This window comes from Cydia strobilella, chromosome 13 (assembly GCF_947568885.1).
Source record: "Cydia strobilella chromosome 13, ilCydStro3.1, whole genome shotgun sequence".
NCBI lineage: Eukaryota > Metazoa > Arthropoda > Insecta > Lepidoptera > Tortricidae > Cydia > Cydia strobilella.
Window position 1 is genome coordinate 3,135,706 of NC_086053.1, and position 25,214 is coordinate 3,160,919.

Consider the following 25,214-nt stretch of genomic DNA (forward strand, 5'->3'; position numbering starts at 1 on the left):
AACCAGTTTTAAGATTGACCCAGGCGTAACATGTAACCATGGCAACGAGTGACTTGAAAAAAATATTCAATATATAAAAGTAAAACTGATTGTATGGCCCAGCTGTGTTGGCATTCGAGTTGGCTGCACCAACTGTCCATACGATTCAGATACGATTCACCTTGGATGCGTATGGCTGCAAGACAACCGTGAAGCACCCATTTATAGAATTTCAGAGCTCGTATTTTTGGCTAGCGAAAGTGATATCGCATGTCGCACGACATACTAATTATGATGCTTAGAAATAAAGGAAAAGTGGAAAAACTCACTTTCTCAGACGAGACAGTGATATAAGTAGAAATAGACAATTATTTATTGTCAGACCACGAGTAAAAATATAAGAGACGTAGAAGTAATTAAATGATCAGCCGTTTTTAAATGTGATCTGCAAAAAAAGCCATTAAATCATTTGGACAGTATACAAAAATTTTGCTGGCAATAAATAAAAATCGTGCTACAACTCTTGTTCAGCAAATAATTCACATTAAAACCAGTATCGATCAGCTTCTGTTATAATTTATCTGCTTAATAAACAGTTGAGCTGCAAAATTATTATTTGGTCAGCAAGATTAAACAATTGGTTGGTACAAAAAACATACTCATACTCATACTCATAATCTTTATTGCATATCACATTGTATCTTAACCTATACTTAACATAGAATCGTGTACAACATGACACCCTGTAGGGCACAGCAAACAGTTTATTCAAGAGGAGAACGAGGTTTTTGTACAAGGTTATATAATGGGTACTTTATTAATTATAATTATTGGTCGTGAAAAAATTCATTTAATGTATAATAGGCTTTTTTAATCAGGTGTTCTGCTATTTTTTTAAAGAATTCATTGTCGGACTTGGTGTTTTTTATTTCGTTACTAATTTTATTGAATATTTTTATTGCCATCGAGTTAGGACTTTATGAATGTAGTTTTAGTTTCGAGGGGATAACCTGCACCAACATGTCTCTAAGCAGTTTAATTGAGAGGTATTATATTAAAGGAATGGTAATCTGATATAGCTAGGTGGCTAATGTTTGACTGGTTAGTTTGAATCCACGATTGGCAAGCGTCCGCACCCTCTCTCATCAAGATATACCGTTGACAGATTGTCGGCGTCGCGCGGTAAAGGACAACGTAAATTTAAGTCGTCACTCTTCATGACAGTGCGACGATGATGACTTAACGACTTACGCTTGTTGATAGGTCTTAGGGCCTCTGCACTCACCGATAATTGCATGAGATTTGGGTTAAATTGCGGCTATCGATCGATTGAATTTGTTGCACGTTGCACCTACTTAGCTGTGAATGTCTATTTAGAATAGAATAGAATAAGATTTTATTCGTAAGCACAAACAAACACCCAGGTAGCAAAATGACGTAAAATGACGTCAGCGACGTCATAATGACGGCATTATTACGTCATTATGATGTCGCTGACGTCATTTGACGTCATTTTGTTACCTGGGCAAGACTACCACACTTAACAAAACTACCGTCTTACACTTTAATCCTTATCTACTTACATTAAGATAGTTTTTGGAATCAATGTACGATGATATTTTGTAGATGTGTTAGGTACATTGGCAAAGTTTTCCGGCAATGCATTCGTAAGTGCATTTTACGTCAATACGCGTTTTTTGATGTCTATTTATATGTCGTCGACATCGAGATGTTTCAGAAGTTCTTAGAATGCAACACATGTTTATTCAGTGCAGCTGTGTCAGTTCGTGTCATAGATAACTATATTAATTTTCAAGTACAGATGGGCAAGTTGAGAAAAAATATCAAAATGTTGGAAAAGTTCACTGAAATTTCTGAAAATTTTTACAAGAAATAAAATTTCAGAAGTCGGCACAGCAGTATATCCAAATGAATGTTATTAAATATATAATAATACATATCATTTCAAAATAACCACTTACTTAACAGTCATTACCTACTAGAAGTTAGACTAAGCTGACTGTGCAGCGCAATAATTTGAGATCCACTCATTTCATTTCATTTATTTATTCACAAGCTATATTTACATCGCATTGGAAATTATACATTAAAATGGGCTAACACAAAAAAAAATACAATATCATACAAGGAATAAACTGCAAACCGACACTTCAAAAAAAACTGCAAATTAAATAGTAGTACTAGTACTAGGTACCGTGAAATTAAATGCTTGCTATGACCAAAGTATAAAGTAAAAAAAAAATGAAATCATGTTTAAAACGCGACTTTTATCAAATTTTTATGTGTAAAATGGTTCCCTGTTATTTATTTTTCTGTATCAAAACGTCAATTAGTGTGTCGAGCGAATTTATATTCGCATTACGAAGTAAAATATGGCGGCTTTTCAAAGACGTCCATTACAACCGGAAACATTTGGAAAATCTACGCTTTCAGAAAAAAAACATTATTCAACACATTATGAGTTCTAGACAGGCAGTGTGTCTGGCTAATTCGGAGAAAGTAAGTAGCAAAACTAAAAAACTGTAGCACGTTTACACGGTTTGCACGATTTACGGAAGGCCCTCTGGGGCCCATTTCTCGACCGGTATTAGTCTAATATTATTAGTCTGTTTCCATGGTAACCCATACGATCTGACAGTTCGTGGACTAATGATATTAGTCTAATACCGTTCGAGAAATGGGCCCCTAGTCTCGGCACTCATTGTCATTATTATACAAGCTTTTATTTAACTTGCCCTGTTAGTATGACGTATGTATGTTAGTGTGAGTCAAATCTTGGAAGCTAATTTTGACTCACTTCCCGATTTCAGATCGAGCTGAAATTTTGCATACATGTAAATCGGATGACAATGCAATATTATGGTGGGTGAGGAGGTGGCCATTGGGAACTCTGTGATAAAACAACGCAAACTAATTGTGTTTGGGGTTGTTCGAATTGAATTGACCATTAGTTGCCTGCGGAAAGAAAAATACAGTCAGTGATAAAAGCTTATAGCGATTAGAAATTGAGACCTAGGCGTTGAGACCTAGACGTGTTTCGGCGAAACATGCCGTGCGTAGTGACTTATGTGCATAGTAAACTGTAAATTTAGCAGAAAATGTCCTGTAAAAGGAAATGTGCCCTGTTTGACTCGGGTTAGGGTTTCCTGGCGATGCGCCCGCGCTGCGGTGCCCGTCACTTGTCAGCGCGTCGTGTTGTGACTTGTGACGTACGCCCCTAATTGCTATCTGACGGTTACCGACATAATTAGGACGAACATTCGATATTTACATGCCTAAAACTGATAGACAATGAAGAGCAAGTAGATCTGAAGGAAATTGTCTGTAACTTGCACATCGGATACAAAATCTAAAGCGAGGTTTAGACTAGCAAGAACTTGCATGCAATTTACGTTACATTGCCGACTACTAAGGTAAACTGCATTCAAAAGTTTGATCAGATACCGCAATGTAATGAAAATTGCATGCAAGTTCTTGCTAGTCTAAACCTCGCTTAATCATCCGGTAAACAGGATAGTCGCATAATTTATACCTACTCAAAAAGTTTTTGACACAAATTGCAACTGCGTTTCCAAGCTCAATTTACAAATGCGGTTTCCCTAATTCGTATCAATGTGAGTGACTGCTTACAGCAAAGAGATGCATATTCGCTCTTTATAATTTATCCACCTCTCATCATCGCATTTCCTCGCACCACCAACGTTGCACCGTTGCCAACCGCAGCCAACCATCCAAACAAAACACGCGCGGCTCGCCCGGACTCCTCGCCATTTGGCTCGCGCCGCAACCTTGCCAAACTTGATTGATATCGTGCCGAGGATATTAGAAGCATGTACTAGTCAGCTGTACTACAAGTGATAGGGCGTATGTTGGTCGAGTTCGATAGTAAGATGTTGGGTTTTTGGATGGTAAAATCAGTGACGGGGTTTGATATGCTGTCCTAGTTGGCCTGGTCTATCAGAATCTGATCGGATATTAGCTAGGGTCTGTCCAAGTTAAAAACCAGAGGGCCTATCGAGAACCACGTTCCACGTGTTGCCTCCCTGTCACACTTACGTACGAATTTACAAGTGCGCTAAACACACACACGCGACACGCAAGCGGTCTGCCATCCCTTATAAGGATCTGTATTATTACAACGAGCACGTCTAATGACTCCTCTACACTAAGATGGGCCAGCGTGTAGAGAGGGTAGTGGTGTCGGATGGCTTGTGGCGCGGCGGGCCGGCGATGGGAAGGCCACGCGGTGTCGGTTTTTCATCCGCACATCAAAGGTAGTGGGGTGCGAATCTACAAGTGGCCCATTCCACAGTGCGTGCTCTCGACCATCACATGGCCATCTCGCTGGTCCAGCGCTGGGCCATCGTGTAGAGGAGCCATAAGCACACATACAGACATTAACGCTGCATCGGTTTTGCAAGCAACATAGTGAGGAAGTTTAAGTCAAAATGAAAATTATGAAACTGTCACGTTTTTAGTGGCAGTTTCACACTTCGTCATTGTACTCATTGTAAAGTGTGTGAAGATCTCTAGATTTTCAAATGTCTTACAATCGTAAGTTATGCGCGACGACGGGATATGATTGAATGAATATGATTCGTACGGACGCCTCGACCCGGACCCGGATCGTTCTGGCGTGAGTCATCATTTTGTTGCACTCTGGTTTTTGAGAAAAAGCTTAGCATTTTGGTTTTAATATGTTCTTTACTACTGCAGATCAAATATTTACCTTCTTTTTATGCGATTTCTTATTCATCTCGCCGTAAAAAAATCTGAAACAAACGAAGTAAGAATAAAAACGACATCAAAGTCACGTCATTATAATCGCCAACAGCTGTTGCTATTGTACCAACTGGATTTAAAAACAGAATTATAAATCAATCATATGTGAAAAAGTACCATATGGTAAGGAGATAAAGGTTATTGTTGCTTGATTTAAACGCACTTTTCTCTGATGTACTTATGGTTACTGGGAAAAATGAGCTTTAAAATAATATGCTACGTATACACACAAACAAACACAAACAAACACAAAACAAATACAAAGCGATATCTGCTGCAACTTTCTATTGGAAAATCAGTCCGAATTTGGAATTATTTGCGCTAAAGTACGGAAAACAATGGAATGAAATTTTTATTGGATGTTATTATTGGAGAATTAAAAAAAGCGTGTAGGGTAGACCGAGGCAAATCGGGTCGGCACAAAAAAATGTTGATATTTAAAATGCTGCTTAGGACTGGCGTCGCAGACTAAGAGAAGAGATCTAATACCTAAATGGTGCTATTTTAGTGCCCTCATAATCCTCATATCAAGGTATTTTTACCTTACTTACACACCTAATTATAAAACAAAATGATAGCGCCTGGGGAGCATTTTTTATTTATAAGTTAATTTAAGTATTATAACTTTAGTTTAGTTTTGCAGATTAGTAAGTTTATTTAATTTTAAAATTTACCTAAATGATTATAACTTTGTTACAATAAATAATGATTAAATAAAAACCAGTGTGTAAAAATTAATAAAAATTTATATAAAAATTAATAAAGGATAGGTAATGTTGTTTATTATATAAATAGTTTTGGCACTTGTTGAATAGAAATTGTCTCTGAGACGGCTTGTCTGGTCGTATCTCTACAAAAAATTATCAAGGTTTTGGCAATTTGTTTGATTCAGTTTTTTGACGGGAAGCAAGAAAAAATATTGTAATTAGCGTCTTCTGCCACTATTAACCGTTGCAGGTATTTACGATGGAAGTACGCTATTTTCTTGAAGGCTTCGAAGGAGTATAGGTCCGGAAATACCGCGATAGTTCATTCTACAGTTTAGCTGTGCGAGGCAGTACAGGGTGCCTAGCAATCGCTTGTGCTACGATAACGAAACGCTTTGTGTCTCTCTATTACCATTCCGTATTATTGCGACAAATACAGTTGCGTTTCGTTCGCTACGGAGCGTTAACGATTAGCATCTTGTCTACGCACCCAGGAAGTTTCACGCAATAAGCCTAAAGGGGCCCACTGACTATCAATTCAGTCCGCCGGACGATTAAGGCCTGTCAGACCAAAAATTTGACAGCTCCGAACAACTGACAGGCCAATATCGTCCGGCGGACTGATAGTTAGTGGGCCTCTTTATAATCGCGTGTTATCTAAATTGTCTTAAGCCCATTCGCTTCTAAGACCTAAATTCTTTATCCAAAGCTTTCACAATAGAAAAGCAGCCGCGGAATGTGCTTTTAATTGGACTTGACAGACAGACGAAAATACGGCATCAGCTGTTCGTTGCGAAAGAGACAGATCGTGTCGGATAAACTGGAGGTCGATTCAAATTTAAAAATTTGTTATAGTTTTGTCACAGTCTAACTATAACCTCTTATCTGTGGGCGACCCGATAATGGCCTTGCTTTTTCCAGCGCACAACTGTGGGAGACCTAATTTTGGTCTACAAAATCGGGTCAGCTGTGGGTTACATTTGTGGCGAATAAACAGCGAATCATGTATTAGTCTCGCTTTAACATAAAACAATACAGTCATTCGACGAAGCCGTCTAGACGGGGCAATCGTGCGGGGTGCGAGAGGCGAAGGGTGTACCGCGCGCACCCGAGCTGCATACATTCGCCATTGTTAGTAGCTCGGTACACGTCAAAGTCGTCGGTCCACTGTATACTTTTTACACTGTGGTTTTGTTATAGCGCGAACTCCGAGTCAACAATTGGCGAGAAGTCGTACAGGATCGGGAAAAGTGGCGCCGTCTTGTGTCGGAGGCCGAATTTCATTTTGGGTCGCCGACCCAACGGAGTAAAGGTGCCAAGGTGGGATCAGACAGTTCACTCGAATGAATGTTCACTGCAAACCCAAAATGAAACTAGAAAATGAACAAAAAATTAACCGTCTGAGTTCACCTTAAGTACTTAAGTAAGTTATAGTTTTGATACTTTGCCGATTGTCTAGCTTGGTGGTTGGCGCGCATCGCGACTTTCACTTCATTTTGCATGCACCAATCAGCGTGATTCTCTCGGTCATATCACAGAATAAATAATAGTACTTGGTACAGAAGGTTCACTCTTTAACAAAACGCGTCTATTACGACAGAGATCACCGCTAGGTGGCGCAAGCGCGAGGCGTTCGTTCCATAACGGTGCACGGCAACTATTATGGCTGGACACCAAAATTGGTGTGGGCCGCATGTACTAGTAGCGACGCGACGAAATCGCGGAGTGAGCCACGCCACGCCTGGTCGTATCAAAATAAGATCAAAACCGTAACAAGTTCCTTAATCTGAATTGAGCTCCGTGTTGGATAAACTAACATATAATAATGGCGTCTGAGGAATCTTGAGTTGAAAACGTTAAAATGTAAATAATATTGTCCGTCTAAACTAATTTTGCAGCGACTCGGCAAGCGTGAATGTGGAAATGCCACCATAAAGATTTTGTATGAAATTATGATGTTAAAAGTGAGGTTATGACACTTTGTCAAAGCCTAGAGTCGGCGCAAGTTTAGACGGATTCTAATTAAGTAATTTGTTATGGTTTTGATACGACCCTGACGATCGTCTGGTACTGTCTGAGGAATTTTGAGTTGAAAACAATAAAGTACGTCGCTTACGACTATGCAGGACTATTTAAATACCGGGGGGCGCCATGGTGAAGTGTACTCGATCCCATGGCGCTCTCGCAAATGGCAAAGAGGGTGAAACGCCGGAGTGGGTTTAGTGGGGATGGCCAAGTTCTCCCTCCCCTCTCGCCAGCCGAGAGGGGACAGGAGCGGCAAGTCCCACACACCCCCCCATCAATGGCCTTCCCGCGACCGGGGGGACGGTGCGTAAATGCATTTCCCACTTCGAAAACAAAAAAAAGGACTATTTAAGGCGGTACCCTGAGCCAGAAGGCGAAAAATCTCCTTATATGATCATGTTTTTCTAAGAGGCGGTGATATTCATAGACGTGGAAAAAATATATGTAGTTCTTGACTATATTATCTTTAACAACATAGCTTCCGATACACGAATTATGACACTTCGCTCGATACAATTAATTCCCAAAGTAACCTCTAACTCGGACTTTTAATCCTACTTTACTCGGTTATTTATTATGTGATACTATAAACAAAAAAAGAAGAAAAAACAATCTGAACATAAATAGTAACTTCATAGCTTTAGAATTTCGATATTGTAAGGTAACGTTTTTAAAATAAATAAAAACCGACAAAATTCGATCAAAATTGACACTTGGCGCGTATGTTCTTTCCCGTTCTTTCTTGCGAAATGTGACAAAGACAGTGGCAAACCGATGGAACGGCCTTAAATAGAGTAGAGCTAACTCTGCGCCAATTTTGATGTGACAGTGTGGATAAATGATTGCGTTCGTGGCCCACAAATGGTCTCGCCGGAATACCAGCGCTGACTTTAGGGTTTTCATTATGCTGAGGCAGGACCATTTCGTGGTAAACTATATACTTTATGTTTTAAATATACTTGTTTGTAAAACGTTTGTATGAAGTGTAGTTTAGCATGAATAAATGAAATTATTCTTATTCTTATAAATGTCATATTTTTATGGTGATTTGAGATATTGTTTATGACTATAGTCTATTCCACAATCTGTCACTGAAACGTCTGCTGAAGTAGGACGTGCGCTAGCTGGCGCAGCACGCACGCGGGTGCCATATGAATCCGTCGCACGTATCCGCGCCAGTTAATGTTGCTCATACTATTTTCCGCTCCGTGCAACTGCACGAGCTAGTGGATGCTCATAGAAAGTCTGACCAAGCTAACTAAAAGTAGCGGATCAGACTATTTATTCTAATAACTTAACAAAAGGACGTCACATATTTTTCTATGTTATGTAGAACAAATAAACTGTAACAGATACTTTTGGCGCGTTGTTTCATCCTCTTATTGATGCTGACCGTACCAAATTCGCCTTAAGCAGCGGAAAATCCGGTCTTCTCTTATGAATTATATTTATTCTAGTCTCGTGGGTGAGCTCTGCTGCCGAAACATTTATATAGGGCATTTTCTATGAAAAGGGACCTTAGTGTCGATGGCGCTTACGCCGCACAGCGTCGCGCGGCATTGTATTTATTTCGGAGCATCGTTTATAATGGCGTTAGCGCCATCGACAATAAGGTCCCTTTTAATAGAAAATACCACATATAAATGTGTAACCCATTACACCGCCCATGTGTTCCGCTTTTCCTCAACCACGTTTCAACTTTCAACAAAAACAATAAAATGTTTATTTTTCGTTAGCGCGGACTGCCAAACGTACGTGAAATACTATGATTGTTTTGACGTTTAAAAACGTTTAAACCTTCGTTTTATTTGTAAAATTGGCGTTTGTTTAATATCCTTGGCTTTTAAATCAACAAAACTGAGTAAAAGCTGGCGTATGTTACATTTATTTGTTTTTAAACACGTGTTTTAGCCACTGACGAAAAAAGAAGGGTGTCATAAGTTTGGCATGATTTTGTTTTTAAATTATTCAATAAAAACACGGTGTATAATACCACGCACGGTGCACGGTGCAAACGACATGTAATATGAATTATTATGAATATACGAATATGAATATGAATATTCCGTCGCTGTAACAAATGCCAAATTCACTCTGCTTTTCCAATGGTGGTTACGGCTCTATCCGTAGTAGTGTTGCCAATGACAACACATTCGGTATGTTTGATCCAGTAACATTAACATTTCCGACGACAGATTAATAGTAGATTGTTAACCAAGGGATGAAAGGCACTCACTTCTGCCGAGGTGTCTTGGCGCTCGAACGCAGTGAGAGCGCCAATAGTCCGAGGCAGAAATGATGCCTTTCACCCGAGTTAAACACTCTACTTTTCATTTCGAATACGAGGAAAGTAAAATGCATGTGTTTTTTCAAAAACATGACGAATAATACATTTTTATAGTATTTATTGAGGGAACTTTCAATTAAAAATTCAGGCAAAAGTATCGTTATTTATGGAATGGAGAGTCAAGTATCACAATGGAAATTGTATAACAAATCCATTTAAACTCAAATTTCAATTGCTTATCGTAAAAAAATTAAAAATATCGTACTTCGAACGTAAAATGCTCTAGTGCAGACACGTATCATTTTCTGCGCACCTTTTAGAACAACAATGACCCTCTTTCAGAGCATGAGAAATGAAAAAGCAGTTGTGCATCTTGTATCAACTAAAAATCAATGTTAAAAATAGCGCTGACATCTTTCAAACTGCCTGCGGTGTCTGCAGTATCGGATACCATATATGTAACGCCACATTAGATTTTTTTTATATGGAACGACTTCGCGAACATTTAAATAAAATTTTAAATGTTCGCAAAGTGTAGCGTAATATGTCTCTATATCATTTGAAAAAAAAAAATATATTTTTCTAACTTCAAGGACCTACGTCTTAGTGCGTTGTCTGTCAGTAAGTAACGGAACTGTTTAACACCTAATTTCAAAATTAGTAATTATTAATTAACTTTTATTTTGCATTTCTCTAAAATTTTCCATGAATGTATATTACGTCTGTAATTGAACAAACAACCCAATAATTGAACAGAACTTCGTCTGACATTAAACTAAAGAACCATCAATCAGGTCAGCAGCTAACGTCGGTATAAATCAGACTAACAGACGGATAACTTTGTATTAGATACGCCGTAAAACGTTCAAGCGGAGTATTGCTGCAAGTAAATCCCACCAAAAATATATGTAGGTAGACCAGCATTTCCCAAACTATGGGTCACGAGTGAATATTGAGGGCCCACTGAAACAGACGACATTCCGACCGATCAGGTTATCTGAGGGTTACCAATTATATTTTATGCCCCCTTTAAGACGGTTAAGAGGTGGGTCCCGAATTTGGCAGTTCTTGTTAGATGTTAATAGGTATATGGATATGGACAGTCCATATACAATGTGTTTGACCATTGGTCATAGAGTTTTGATAGAGGGGAACGCCTGTTCATGAGGGCTACCACTTTTAATTTCGCCGCTAGGGGCGCTAGTGTAGATGGAGGTCTTTCAAAATGACAAATGCATAGAAGTTAAGGGGGTTTCAAGATTTTTATCGGGAATTTTCACTCCTTATTCATAATAGGGAATATTAGGCGAAACTCTGCGTAGGGGGCGCCAGGGCGCCACTACTACAATCTGAGGGTGTATCGCGAAACAAGAAAATGAAAATTTCGTTATCTCTGTCACTATTGCATTGACGAGCGATAAAGAGGCAGATAGCGAAATTTCGGATTCGCGTTTCCCGGTAGGTCCTCTGTAAACAAACCGCCTTGATGCATCAATGTCATATTTTATTATCTCTGAAAACTTGTCAAAAACCTGTTAAAGGTTAGTATAAGTATGTATAAGTATATGTATATGTATAAGTTACTCTATGGTTTACTAAAAAGGCTAGTCCTGCACTCCTGCACTCTGGTGGCAGAACATTGCAGTAATATCCCCTATTGTGGTAAATCTTTGTCCATCTTTGATTAGTCATGGTAAACAATCGATATAGCTAAATGTTAGTGGTTTAAAAAAAGTGCCAACTAAAACCTATGCAAAATTAAACAGGTTGAGAAATGGCACATTTAGACGTTAAAATACCTTTGTGTAAACATATTGATTTTATAAAAATAAGCATAGAAGAATTTTGAGATCTGTTTTTCTGGACCTACATCTACAGTGGCGCCAACTGGTGAGCACAAAAACGGTAGTCCTTATTATGTGTAGTTTCATAAGTTTTTAATTATGACAGTGTTTATTAACGTTCGAGCAGTTGGATGCACTGCCAAGGGGCGTGTTCAACTGACTGACAGCTTATACAATATGAGGCCGACGGTTCAATCACTTGCCTCGTGCTGAATTGCAAGCCAAAATAAATAAAAATCGCATGTGCATATAATACTCGCATAGAAATAGAATAGACAAAAGAAAATATTTATTTGGCGTAAAACATTATACTAAAAACAAAAAACCGGCCAAGTGCGAGTCGGACTCGCCCACCGAGGATTCCGTACTTTTTAGTATTTGTTGTTATAGCGGCAACAGAAATACATCATCTGTGAAAATTTCAACTGTCTAGCTATCACGGTTCATGAGATACAGCCTGGTGACAGACGGACAGACGGACAGCGGAGTCTTAGTAATAGGGTCCCGTTTTTACCCTTGGGGTACGGAACCCTAAAAACAACATTAGTCCATGTGAAACCTACTAGTTATTACTATGTATATTAATATAACATAAAGAACTAAGCATACATAGGGACAGACGGACGGACAGACAGCGGAAAGCGACTTTGTTTTATACTTGATAAGTAAATAAATTGTAATTTTGTTCTATATAAAAAAATGGTTGTCTGTAAAGTCGGTTTACGGACGATAACTTTGCGTGATAACGTCACAAGAAAACATTGATGAAAAATTGCATACTTTTATTTATAAATTGAATTTTTTCACGTTACCATAGAGATCTGTCCACAACGTTACCATGGAGATCTGTCCACAACGTTACCATGGAGATTTGTCCACAACGTGACACTTTTTCGTGGATGCTACCGGTGTTCATCGATTTATAAGACGTTATCACGTCAAAAATAAAGTTATTTTTTTTTTCATAATTCCGTTCATATAACGCCGAGCGAAAATGCGCACCAGAGAAATGTGCACAAACGCCATTTGAGCACTAATTTTCTGGCCCACTTCGTAGTGCTCGTAAGGCCCGTCTTTACGAAGTAATATACAAGTCAATGCCCAAATACGGGTGCGGATGCGGTACGGTATCCCCGTTACATCCACTTGATGCTCTGATCTCATCCATTAACTTTGAGTGTGCTATTAAACTAAATTTAGTAAAGTGCATTTAAGACTGAAATTAGACAAGCAGGTCATTTAATTTAGGTAATTTTAATTTTATTGTTGTTATTAATTTATTATGTTAGAAATATGTTAAAAAATAAAAAAAGGACAAATCTGTTTTTTATGTGTCATACTCGTACTTTTCGGGACCTATGTTTCTTATCTAATGAATATTTTTATTGTTCTTTGTTTTTCCAATAAATATAACCAAATATAACTAACCTCAAATCGACGAGTCATTTAATGAGTGACATATTTTTTAATTTAAACAAAAACTTGGAAATTTAGGAAGTTATTTGTTAAATTAAAAAATATATTTTGTAGGCATAAAACAACGGTAAACACCTTTATTCTCAAATCTCACGTGTTTTCATGTTTATGATCAAAATCATTAAAGTCGAGTTTCCAGCCCGTCACACAAACAGTCCATACATACTAAAACATTGTTTTTAGGTTTTTTTTACAATAACAATTTTTATTTATTTATCGTATGGCATATCTCTACATGTCACTGCATTATAAAATTAAAATTTAAAACTAGAATCCTTAAAATAATCCACGGCTTTCAATACCAATGAACTAATGAGCTTTAAAAAAAAAAACTTAGTCTAATACTGACCACAGCATCCGTCCCAAAACATCCATAAAAAAACAATTCACTTTTCAATTTCACAAAACGGAACGTCAGATTTCCCGCCGAAATCACAAAAATGGCCGCACGGCGCGACCGTTTCCCGCCCAGCGCGCCTAACTATGCCGCGGCCGCGTGACACAATAAAATTAAGCATTCAGATTTCAGACCGACTCGCCGCGTTTTCGTAATAAATAATAATAACATTAATACCTAACCAAGAAGGATATAAATGGATTTTAGATTTAACGTTGAACAAATATATCGGAGGTTATTTAGCTACTGAAAGTTTCTGCGCGTTGATTTTCTTGAAGGTATTCAATTAATGTTTAGCTACGTTCTAAGAAAGGGTTCATCCATTAATTACGTTACACGAATTTCGAGGTTTTTTGATCCCTCCCCCCCCCCCCCTTATCACACTTTGTTACATTTGGTAAACCGCTCCCCCCCTGGTGTGACGTCACATTTTTTCAATGAAATCGGCAAATCGAATTAAGTATTATTAATATTTTATCAAAATATTTTTGATAAAAGAAATATCAGTAATTTTATAACCCAAAACAGATTAGGAAAGAAAATTAAACGATTAAAAATTATTATATAGTTGGTCAAGCAAATTTTGTCAGTAGAAAAAGGCGCGAAATTCAAATTTTCTATGGGACGATATCCCTTCGCGCCTACATTTGTTAAATTTGCCGCCTTTTTCTTTTTAATGTTCTTAGTGTGAGACAATTATTGATCCTACGAGTTGCAACTCACGTGCATCGAAAAACTATAAATTCCGAAGAATATCTTACCCTAATCCGTAATCGAATCTTCAAAGTTCCTACTCCCATCACAAAATCCGCATTCGCGAGGCGTTTGCCTAACTCCCTGCATCCTTATATTTACAATACAGTAGTAAAGGCCTGCAACATATCTAAAAAGTCTCCTCTTGAAGCAAAATTCGTAATTAAGAACTGGTTGTAAGGTCTTAACTATAGTCAAACTGAAATGCTGCTGAAGGTCGTCACCTAATCACTTACGTATGCTAACAATCTCTGTAGCCTTAATACATGCACAACCCAACACACACTCACACACATACACACACACACACACACTTACACACACACACACACACACACAGAGACAAAGTTTTTCTTTAATTTTCTTTCTTTAAATTACTTAATTTCTTTAATTATTACTTCTATTAATGTCACCTAGTTTTTTACTTAACCTTTGGTTGTTTAATGCGAACCCGGCTACCACGTGACAGGCATTGCCTAGTGTGGGGCCACTGGATATTGTCGAATATTATTAAGGTTTTTTCTTTTAAATAAATATATTCTTCTTCTTCTTCTTCTTCTTCTACTGACAAGATTTGCTTGACCAGCTATAGTTCCAACCCTCGGTGGGCGAGTCCGACTCGCACTTTCCCGTTCCGGTTTTTCGTTTGGGGGCATTTTTTTTTAACTTTTAGTGCTTAAATATCACCATAAATCTAAAATTGGTGACAAAATTGGAGACTAACGTCATTTCATTTCTGATCAAATCGGTCGATTTAATCATCCCGTCTGGACTCCACTTTAATCGAATCGAGAGACGATCGATCTTCTATTTGACTTCTTTGTGGTGTTCTCCGTGGTTGGGCCGTGGTAATAATATTCTTGATAACCATAGAGATTCGCGCCATTTCTCGGAATAATTTGCCAAGAGCAATACCTTTGCCAAATGTGTTTAATGGCGCGAGGTCCGTTGTATGAAACGTATTTCGTAAATGATGCCAATGATTTGCTTTGTTTTTGGACTGAGTTATTACTGGGTCGCTGCATTGCCAAGGTGTTACATACATAACTAACTTATTACCGTAGCCCAGCCCAGGGGGCTAGCTTTGAGCCATTTCAGCGTTTTTGAAAATTTTCATTACGAATTACTTTTCGAATCCACGATTCCACGGGTACGAAGTCGCCGCATATTAGTAAATGCCTTGATTTTCAAGCCGCCCTTCTTGCGGCCCTCCTTTGAATCTACAGAACCTACATACTGTAATGCAGCCGAGCCGTAACGTTCTCCCACGCGTCCGGTGACTCCGGTGCCAGCCGCAGGCGTGAGGTATAATTTAGATTTCAGTTAAGTATCTAATTAGTGCTCGCTATAAAACAAAACTCAACTAATCCGTTGCGTTTAAAAGCTTCTTGGACCGTTCCAAGAAGCTTGACGCTTTGAAAGTGGAACGCATTAGTGAAGAGGAGATACATTTTCGAAGCAGTCTTAATTATAATGTTTGGAAAACTTTAAGGGCGCACGCACCCGGGTGCCGTTGTAAGTAAAATCCGCCTCACGGGTGATATGGGTCTGAAAAAAAAGCATAAAGATGATTAAAAATTCGTTCAGGATCCTTTATCATAGATACACAGAAGCGGTTAAGAAGTCAGTTGTCAATGTAGCCAACGACATATCCTCCCCTAGCAGTTAGCAGGTAATACCTAACCGTACAAAATATTACGCCCATGACGATTTACTATTGTCGGAATATTCTATCGTAAATCTAGCACCTAAGCCCAAATATTTTTAAACATAATTTACAGGCTAATTCGAAAGTACACCTTACAATCAAACCGATACTGTGGCGCTAAATTAGAATAATATCAGTTAGCTCTCATTCGCCCGTTCATTTCGCATATGTATTGTCCATATTGTCTATGTGTCCGGACAGCTCTGCTAACTGATATGAGTCCAATAATAATATTATTCTAATATCGGTTTGATGTCCAGTGCACGTTTGAATTGGCCTGTTAGTAGTAAACATCTAAACATGTAGATTTACTCAGATTAGTTGGATGAAAAATGAACATGAAAATGGAAGATTATTTCGCTCCTAACCATTACATTAAAAGGTTGAGACTTCCTTTTAAATATGCATTACCTATATCAGAGGAAGCCCGATATTATAGCGTCGGATAGGACAACAAAATATTGTGGACGAGCATACTCCACGATCTCAACGAGGTGTGGAAGGGCGTGGGCGCGCGTTGACACGCTGGAGATCGCTGGCAATGACTGTTCTGTTTAGATGGTAATCTAAGACACGTGTATCTACTTGTGTTATGTTTTTTATGTGACGGTCAGCAAACGAGCAGATACGCCGTCTGATCTGAAACGGACACTGTCGCCCGTGGACTTAAGCAACACCGGAGGAGTCACTTATGCGTTGCCGACCCTTGAGAATCCTGAATACCAGATTCTTGAATAACCAATTTGTTCAAGAAATATGTATTGAAAAAGTAAACTATCAGCCCACCATCTGCGGACCGGATTTTAAGAAAGGAACCAATAACCAAATACTTACATTGTTAACTTATTGAAGGTAGTGATTCCGCCAGCGTGTAAAAAACAGCAGAGCGACCAACGATGTTAATAAGATGATATTTTGACATATAAAGAAGATAGGTATAATTTTTGTACCTTATAAAACTTCCCACGGCAGGCCTAGGAAAAATCATAATGTTATGATTAATTTTATACAAACGTAGGTACCTATTGGGGACTTCACAATACCCTTTGAATTTTTTCACTGATTATATGCTGCAGTTTCTTTATTTAACCTTTATTGTAACATACAAAAGAAAATACAATCGTACAAAAGGCGGACTTAATGCTATAAGGCATTCTCTACCAGTTAACCTTCGGGTAAAACAGAGAACTTGTAGGCGTTCATTCACGTTATTCGACCTTTTACTAAAAAGCAATGCTAAATATCAAATGAACAAATTATATTCGTATCACGTACATACTTAAGGTAAAAAAACCTCACGAAATCAAAATCGGACGCCTTACTGATCAACTCAGGTGCCATTCGGATTCAGACTGCACTCGGCATTGCTGCTGCAGTATTACAGCACATTACTTGTCGATTGCATTACTGCCACAAATGTAAAAAATCCGGACAGCAATAACAAGGATTTTGACATTTGCGTCACCAATGTAGTCGGCAGTAATGTCGCGCTGCAATACTGCAGCAGTACCTAATGCTGGTCTAGCCTGAATCCGGACGGTACCGTCGGTACCTAACCTTAATAGGGTATCAAAATTGCTACCAGCATAACAGCTCACCAGACTCCCATTTATTATCGTTTAATCCAGGCTGTCGTCATTAAGCCCGCTGTCTTCGCGATGTGTACGAAAAATAATAAACAAAGGAGAGTCATTAAAATGGGCTATTTCGGGTCGTCTGGGGCGTAAGTAACGGCCCGAACCAAATGGATGAGGTGCAAGGGACAGGCGATAGTGATTAAGGCAGTGAGGCAGGCGACGTCAGCTCAGCATAATCACGCTGACGTTGCCTCTCTGTCGCACTTGTAAAATCGTACGTAAGTGTGACAGGGAGGCAACACGTCGAACGTGGTTCGCGGTAGGCCCTCTGGACATATGCACGGGAGGAGACGCGCGGGTGGCAGGCAGAGCGCGACGTTATCGCGGCAGGCCGCGAATGACGGGTCCGGAGTCCGGACAGCCGCTGGCGAAGCTGCGGAAGAGTGCTCCAGTGTTCCTGTGGCCTCGCCTTATAACCCTGAGGCGGTCAAGAGGGGTTTTTAGTGGGTAAACCGTGGGTCCCATGTGCCTATACGGGAGTCCCACATAACCATCCCAGGCCCGTCCCCGCGCCTGGGTGGTATGCGAAAAGCATTTTCCCCTCTATAAAAAAAAAAAAAAGGCCGCGAATGACTTGCGGCACACACTCGGCTTTACCTACTTCACCGGCAACGGACAAATACCGAATTAGATTGCATTTGACAGACTGATCAACGTCACCCGGCGCGGCGCGGCGGTTTACTATGAAACTTTCCATACAATAAAATTTAGCGAACTCTTTTAACGATGACAAAGTTTGGTGCAACCGACCCTAAGTGTAGTGGAGTAATATAGTTATTTGTTATACAAGGGTGCAAAGTTGTATTTTACCCGCGAGTGTGGAATTGAAACTCGAGCAAGCGAAAGGGTTCTAAAATAAAATCCTGAGCGTAGCAAGTGTTTCAACACACGAGAAGTAAAATACATTTACACCCGTGTGTAACACAAAACTTTTCACCTCACTATAGCGAGGATTCATTATTAAAAAACAAACGTTTCTTATGGAACTTTAAGGTTTATGACATAAAATCATTAAATAATATTTTTTATTAGATTCTCAAACCATGTTTAATGATAATTAATATCAAACGAATCATTATTATGAGCGTTTTACGTTTTGTTATCTGTCAAGCTACTTAAACATGCTCCATCCAAGGTCAAATTACTTTCCCCACTAGTGGATAAAATGCGTTTTCCCCCGCTTGTTTTAAAGGATAAAAGACAACTTTCCGAGCTAGTGAGGGGAAAAGTGTGTTGTCTAAAACCAAGAGCGGTATTCGACATGCGTTAAGTGACGTTTCGTGTTGAACTTCAGTTGAATGGAAGAAATCGTGTGTTGTCAAATAGGTAAATTTGACATTAGCAATCCACAGTTAGGTGACAACGAAACCAAACCGAACCACGCAGAGTTCAGAGCCATTTTAAACCGTATAGTAGTAAGAAAACAAAGTTGATTTTTGTTGCATAATTTTTTCAATGAATGAGTTTTGGTGTACAACCAAATGATACTTTCCACAGTTGATGAACAAATGATTCATTCCACTGTTGAACTGATGTTGAAGCCGAAACTGACAGTTGTGCATCTCGAATAGGGCCCCAAAACGCATGAATTCAGAGCACATTTACCTTACCTACTCATCAATGCGTCCACGTCACGCGCGCATTGGACACGACATTAAATATTATTATAGGACATATTTTAATTGTAGGTACTGAAAGTCTTTGACTTGCGGCAACCCCGATCTGGCACGACAATGAGATCAATGCATAAGATGTATTTGTGTAGGGAATGTAGGCAGTATGTTACGCGTTTCATACACGCGTTATCGCTGATTTAGGGGCCCAACACGATAAATTAACTATTACAATGTAGATTATTCTGTTACATGAACAATATACAGGGTGTTTTTTAATAACCTGCAATATTTTACGATGTGAATATATAGGTCATACCATATGGGTCATACCATGGTCATACTGAGCAACGTTTAGTATGGGACCAACATCAAAATCACGAAAAAGAATTGAGTGTTTCATACATTTTGGCTGGTCTGATGTTGATATTTTCAATGGGAGTAAATTTTTATTTGCGATTGTGGACCACACTGATTTAAACTTTCACGATTCTTACTCATTATTCACAACGACGAAGTGTGGACGTCAGTAATATTGGGCATTAATCGAATAACTGGAATAAAAAATAACAGTATTGTCATACATTTATTTACATTAAAGATACTGTAGATTTCTTATTCTGCATTGACATACTCATAGAGTTCACGTTTTCATATAAATTTCATTATATATACATTTAATTTAAAATACCTATTGTATAGTGCTTACAGTCTCACAGCTAAAGGAATGAGTTGTTACAGTCCCAAAAATATATTGAGAATTTATTTAAGGGTTTATTTTCCTACTAACAAGCCCTTTATAAAATGTCATTATAAATTAAAACTACAATCATTTAACTAAAACAAAACTTCCGAGACTCACAGATATATTAAATACATTAATAACGGGTCACTCACGTATTTTAAGTCGAAAAACGCTCGACATGTTTCACTCCGTACCGAGGAGTGTCATCAGGAGCTTACGTACGTACGTGTAAACGTGAGTGGCCCGTTATTAATATATTTAAAACAAAACTTATTATCTTCAAAATGTTCTCTTAAACTTATCACCAATATGCCGCACTAAAAATATTTGTCAACATATTTTTGGGCCATCCTGTACCTATACAAGTACTGATAATCTTAAAGTGTCTTGTGAAATACAAACATACTAAAAAGCGCCGTCTATGTTGAGACACGCAGAGTTAAAAAAAATGATACTTTCTTCTGTTTGGCTACCAAGACTAAAACCAATAGATATAACTCCGTAATAGATGGATACAGTCTAAGGAAAAAATGTGCCTCGAAAATCACGAAAATTTGATTCTCGATCAGATGGCGCCACTACCTTTGGCCTACTCTCGTAAAGAGGGCGTTGACGGTTTTGTTTGCTATTTAACAATTTTAACGCACATCAGTGAAAGAACATGGGTCAAAATCATATAAATAAACTTTGATGATAGAGTTGACAGTTTTTGAGCGTAATGGTACGGACCCTTCGTGCGCGATTCCGACTCGCATTTGGCCGGTTTTTATTTAGTAATGTCGTAGAAATACATTTTACTAAACTACTGAATTCAAAGAAAATTCTACTCTTATCTGGAACTTCGCCATTTATAAAGAGATTGAAGGGCGAAAATGTAAGCACACATAGTAAATCATTTGTAACCCAATTTTAGTGCCGGATTACTGGGTATACCGGACCATCGAAGTGCCGGATTATAGAGATTTCACTGTATATGGAATCATTGGAAGACTAGGCGTCTTTGACAAACTCTAAGGGCAAGCAGTAAGTGTTTGCACCTCTTATTACGATATAGCGAGAGACGCTGATGCCATCTATACAACTTAGGGATCAATTCGAATTATTTCCTTTGAATACTAATACTAATGCATGTTACTCGAATATTGAATGTTAGTTGTTTTACTTATTCATTTTACAGATATGTTTTCGTTTAAGTCTAAACATAATGCAGACCAGTGTATAAGAAACTCTTTCAGACACTTTCATTAATTTTGGCTGCCTTTCCACAGAGGTGAAGATGAGAAGTGAGAGAAGACATGCGGGAATCAACCAATCTTTACAGTCGAACACATCACTTATTTTATCATTCAGGTTACAATATTTGGCCATACAATAGTGTAGAAATAACATAAGAAATACAATATCGTACCTAGTATTTTCATTTGGGTTGAAATATTTGTCCGTAGCACATTGTATGAGTAGTATAAAGAATCCTATCATGTAGGCCAAGTCGACCCACAACCTTCTTTGTCACATATCATAGTCAAAGTAGGAATGGCGAGCCAAGTCAATGATGTCCACAATGTCAGTCTTGAGTCGTAGTTTGAGGATCTCCCGCCAGATTGCGTCTCGGTGCTCCTTGTTGGTGATGCCCATTCGGAGGAGCGTGGTATCGTTGATTCGGATTAATGCTCTGCCGGTTATGTCATGCTGGAAATAAAAAGTTTAACTTTAACTTTTTGAGGTAGTTTTAGGATGTTTTTTTACAATAGTTCTAGAAAGAAAAAAATTACATAGTAATTTATTCCTAACTTAATTCAATTGTGGAATGAATTTCCTGCTGAGGTTTTCTTAAGGGACTGCACAACAGTGTGGTTCAGTTCTTTGCTTTTGCAGCGAAGAATATTTCCAATATAAAGAAATAACATAAGAAGAAGAAGAAAAATAAGTAAGTTTGTAAGAGCATTAAGAGCATTTGTGACGTTTTCAAGTAAAAGGTACCACATTGTCGCTTACCATAAAGACGGAATTTGCTAGTATCTTTATACAAATAACCTGTCAGAGCGTCCTTATGGCAAGCGACAAAGTGGCACTTTTTGCTTGAAGACAACACATTTTATTATATTATGAGCATTAGTGTACATCACAGAATGTAATTAAATAAAATAAATAAAAATAAAAAAGCCTTTTATTTCTGGGATGAAACTTAATCTAAATTTTTCTAAATGTCTAATATCTAATGATCACTCCAGAACCCTCCTAAGAGGTATAGGCCTCTTCCAGAATCTGCCATTTTCTTCGGTCTTGGAATGTAATTATGACACATAATGTGATGTTACACCTTATCAGAAGAGCATTATTTCTGATTTACGAACATTGTACAATAATAATTTATTATAAACTGTGTTAAGGATTTGCCACACTGGATGCGTTCTGCAGTCAGCGGTCAGGTCAAACCCGCATTATGTATGAACAACATTGACAGCAACCTTTGAAGTTTAAGTTTGACCTGACCGCTGCCCACAGATTGCATCCAGTGTCGCAAATCCTTTATAATTTGAGAGCATAAAGGGCATAATATCAACACTAATAAAAAGTACCTCGTACGGTCAAAAATACTTCTCGCTAACTTTAAAATAAATAATAATAACAAAAATAGTGTACCTCATGAAACCTTTGCCAGTACAAATTATAATAATCACTGCAATGTCTGCTCAACCATTTCTGCACATCCGCTTCGGTCCATAGATACACAGCTTTGGGACGAGTAGCCCGCGTCTAAAACATACGAAAATGTTACTTGATAAATAATTTTGAAGTTAAAAAATAAAACTCGGTCACCTATTAATACTTTCGCAACCGGGCAAAATTTTTAACAATACCCCAGAAACTGGTCGTCTATAGCTGCATATAAAACAACCCGCTGGGCGGGTTCTGAGCAAAGTTCACGAGTGCCTACCAGGCGGGTTTTCGGTATTCAAAGTGTTAAGAATGAGAGGATCGGTCTGCCAAAAGGGCGTACTTGGGAAGACCGACTGGTGACCGCCAAGTAGGTCGGCCGAGATACCGCTGGGGAGACAGTGTAGAAGCGGATCTGCGACAGCTTCAAGCCGATAACTGGCAGGAGACGGCGCAGGATCGGGAAAAGCGGAGTGCTTTCGTCTCGGAGGCCAAGACCCTCTTTGGGTCGCTGAGCCATATTAGTTAGTTAGTTAAAAAATAAAAATTAACCATTGACACATTTTACCTTCGGTTTGTTGGAGTTTGCATTCGTTTCTTCCACCATGATTCTGATAATTTCGTGACGAATTACTTACAATCTTTTACGGCATAGTATTTTAGCTCTATTTATCAAAAACATTACACAAAAATAGGTATGTTTTACAATTTTTTACCTACTAACTATATAACGTGTCATGTCAAGATTGTCAAGTGAAGTGAAGTGACAATGACAAGTTGTGAAGTTGACAACTGTGACGGGAGTGACGAGAACTCTGCTATGCTAATAATGCGCAGCCTTAGTAATGTTTGTCGCGACCAGTGGGGGGACACTCCTCTTTTCGGGCAAACGGCTTCGCTCGGCTCAGCATTGCTCCGAGCAATGAGGGCTAACGCGTATGAATTCGCCGCTAGGGGCGCTAGTGTAGATGGTGGTCTTTTCCATAGTTCGAAATGTCAAATGTCACTTGTCACTTCAATGACTGACAGCTTTTCTATAGTCTTTTGGACCACCATCAACAGAGGCGCCAACTGGTGAGCAAAAAAACGATAGCCCTCATTATGACTAATGATAATATGACAATCATTACATTATGACCATATTATGACTTTCAATAATGAGGGCTAACGCGTATGAATTCGCCGCTAGGGGCGCTAGTGTAGATGGTGGTCTTTTCCATAGTTCGAAATGTCAAATGTCACTTGTCACTTCAATGACTGACAGCTTTTCTTTAGTCTTTTGGACCACCATCAACAGAGGCGCCAACTGGTGAGCAAAAAAACGATAGCCCTCATTATGTCAAACAAAGGGACCCCTAAAAAAATAACACGTAGGTTAGGTCGTTACTCTGCAGCAGCAAACACAAAGTGAGCGATCGCAAGAGTGTGGACCTCCTCGCGTCCTTTGACACGCGTCCGAAAAACCGACAACAAGCGGAGCGACAGCGAGGCGAGACGAGCGCACCGTCCACACACTCGTACTCGCGTTCCCTCCTGTAGCCTCGTGGATGTGGATGGAGAGTTAGGGTTGGCACAACTTGACGTCCCTTTGCGTGCACGACCACAGATAAGATAATGACTTGAATTATGACAACCCTAAATGGCCGAAAGGGATAGTGCCATACATTAGAAAGGGACAGCATGATTCGACCCTGAATCGCTGTCAAACTTCGGGTTTGTAGGAAGTGTCCTTTCTGTACCGTAGTACCAAAGATAATTATAACGTGATTATAACCACTAAGGGCCCTCCACACTCGTGCGCGAATCGCGGCGCGAAGACGCGAACGCGTGTGGAGTCTAGTTCGCTAAACAGCGAAATCGACTCAACAGTCTCAACACTCGCGTTCGCGGCTTCGCGCCGCGTAGTCTGGAGCGAGCTCTACGTTAAGAGACGGGACTTCCCTACTGGCCAATGGAATCAATTATGCATGCAGGGGTAAAACATATTGTGACGATTTTTTGCGTCTGGAAAGCGTTGCAAACAAGTACTCAAATTACGTAATGAGTAAGTCACTATTGTGACTCACTAACTTAATAGTACTTAATAGTATCGCAAGCGAAATCGCGAATGTAGTCGGAACCAGTCACTTTTGATTATTCCCACTAGTTACCACTGGTTACCACCAAGTTGTTATCTGTGGTAACTACAGTCTGGCAAAAAAAGAGTAGAAATTAACAAGTGGCAACACTGTAGCTTCGTCCCGTTTTTTTTTAGATTGATTTGAAAGGGACGACACTACAGTGTTGCCACTTTAATTTCTACTCTTTTTTGCCAGACTACTGGGAATTTGTTTCCCACCTTATACCACTGGTAACTACTACACAATATTTTGGTGGTAACTACTGGAACAAAAATCCCACCTTTTACGAGTGGTTACTGGGATTTTTTTCCCAGTAGTTACCAATATTTTAAGGACCAGCCATAACGTGACACTTTTTCGTGCATGCCACCGGCGTTCATCGATTTATTATCATTCATCGAGTTATCACGTCAAAAAAAAAATGTGGCTAAGGGAGTTGATATGAGATTAGGTGGTAGTTGG

The 25,214-nt window shown here is 39.0% G+C and overlaps 2 protein-coding genes across 2 annotated transcripts in view; both read right to left on the minus strand.

Annotated features, from left to right (window-relative positions):
* LOC134746486 (SET domain-containing protein SmydA-8) overlaps positions 1–13,670 on the minus strand; it is a 32,228-nt gene extending 18,558 nt beyond the window's left edge. The window contains exons 1-2 of the mRNA XM_063680893.1: positions 13,471–13,670; positions 4,730–4,772 (exon numbers count right to left, since the gene is read on the minus strand). Coding sequence (XP_063536963.1) covers positions 4,730–4,756 — 27 coding nt within the window. The 5' untranslated portion in view covers positions 4,757–4,772; positions 13,471–13,670. The remainder of the gene's footprint in view (positions 1–4,729; positions 4,773–13,470) is intronic.
* Positions 13,671–21,295: 7,625 nt separating this feature from the next.
* On the minus strand, positions 21,296–23,382 carry LOC134746437 (protein aveugle). Its single transcript, XM_063680808.1, has 3 exons — positions 23,201–23,382; positions 22,618–22,731; positions 21,296–21,663 (listed from the first exon to the last, which is right to left on the minus strand). The coding sequence occupies exons 1-3, from the start codon at positions 23,237–23,239 to the stop codon at positions 21,484–21,486; spliced, it is 333 nt and encodes a 110-aa protein (XP_063536878.1). The 5' UTR covers positions 23,240–23,382; the 3' UTR covers positions 21,296–21,483.
* Between the last annotated feature and the right edge of the window lie 1,832 nt (positions 23,383–25,214).

Coding starts and splice junctions, on each gene's coding strand:
- LOC134746437 (XM_063680808.1), bottom strand. CDS start 23,239: ATGGTGGAAGAAACGAATGCAAACTCCAACAAACCGAAG. Junction 22,732..23,200: donor CAAACTCCAACAAACCGAAG/GTAAAATGTGTC, acceptor CGTATGTTTTAG/ACGCGGGCTACTCGTCCCAA. Junction 21,664..22,617: donor ACTGGCAAAGGTTTCATGAG/GTACACTATTTT, acceptor TTTTATTTCCAG/CATGACATAACCGGCAGAGC.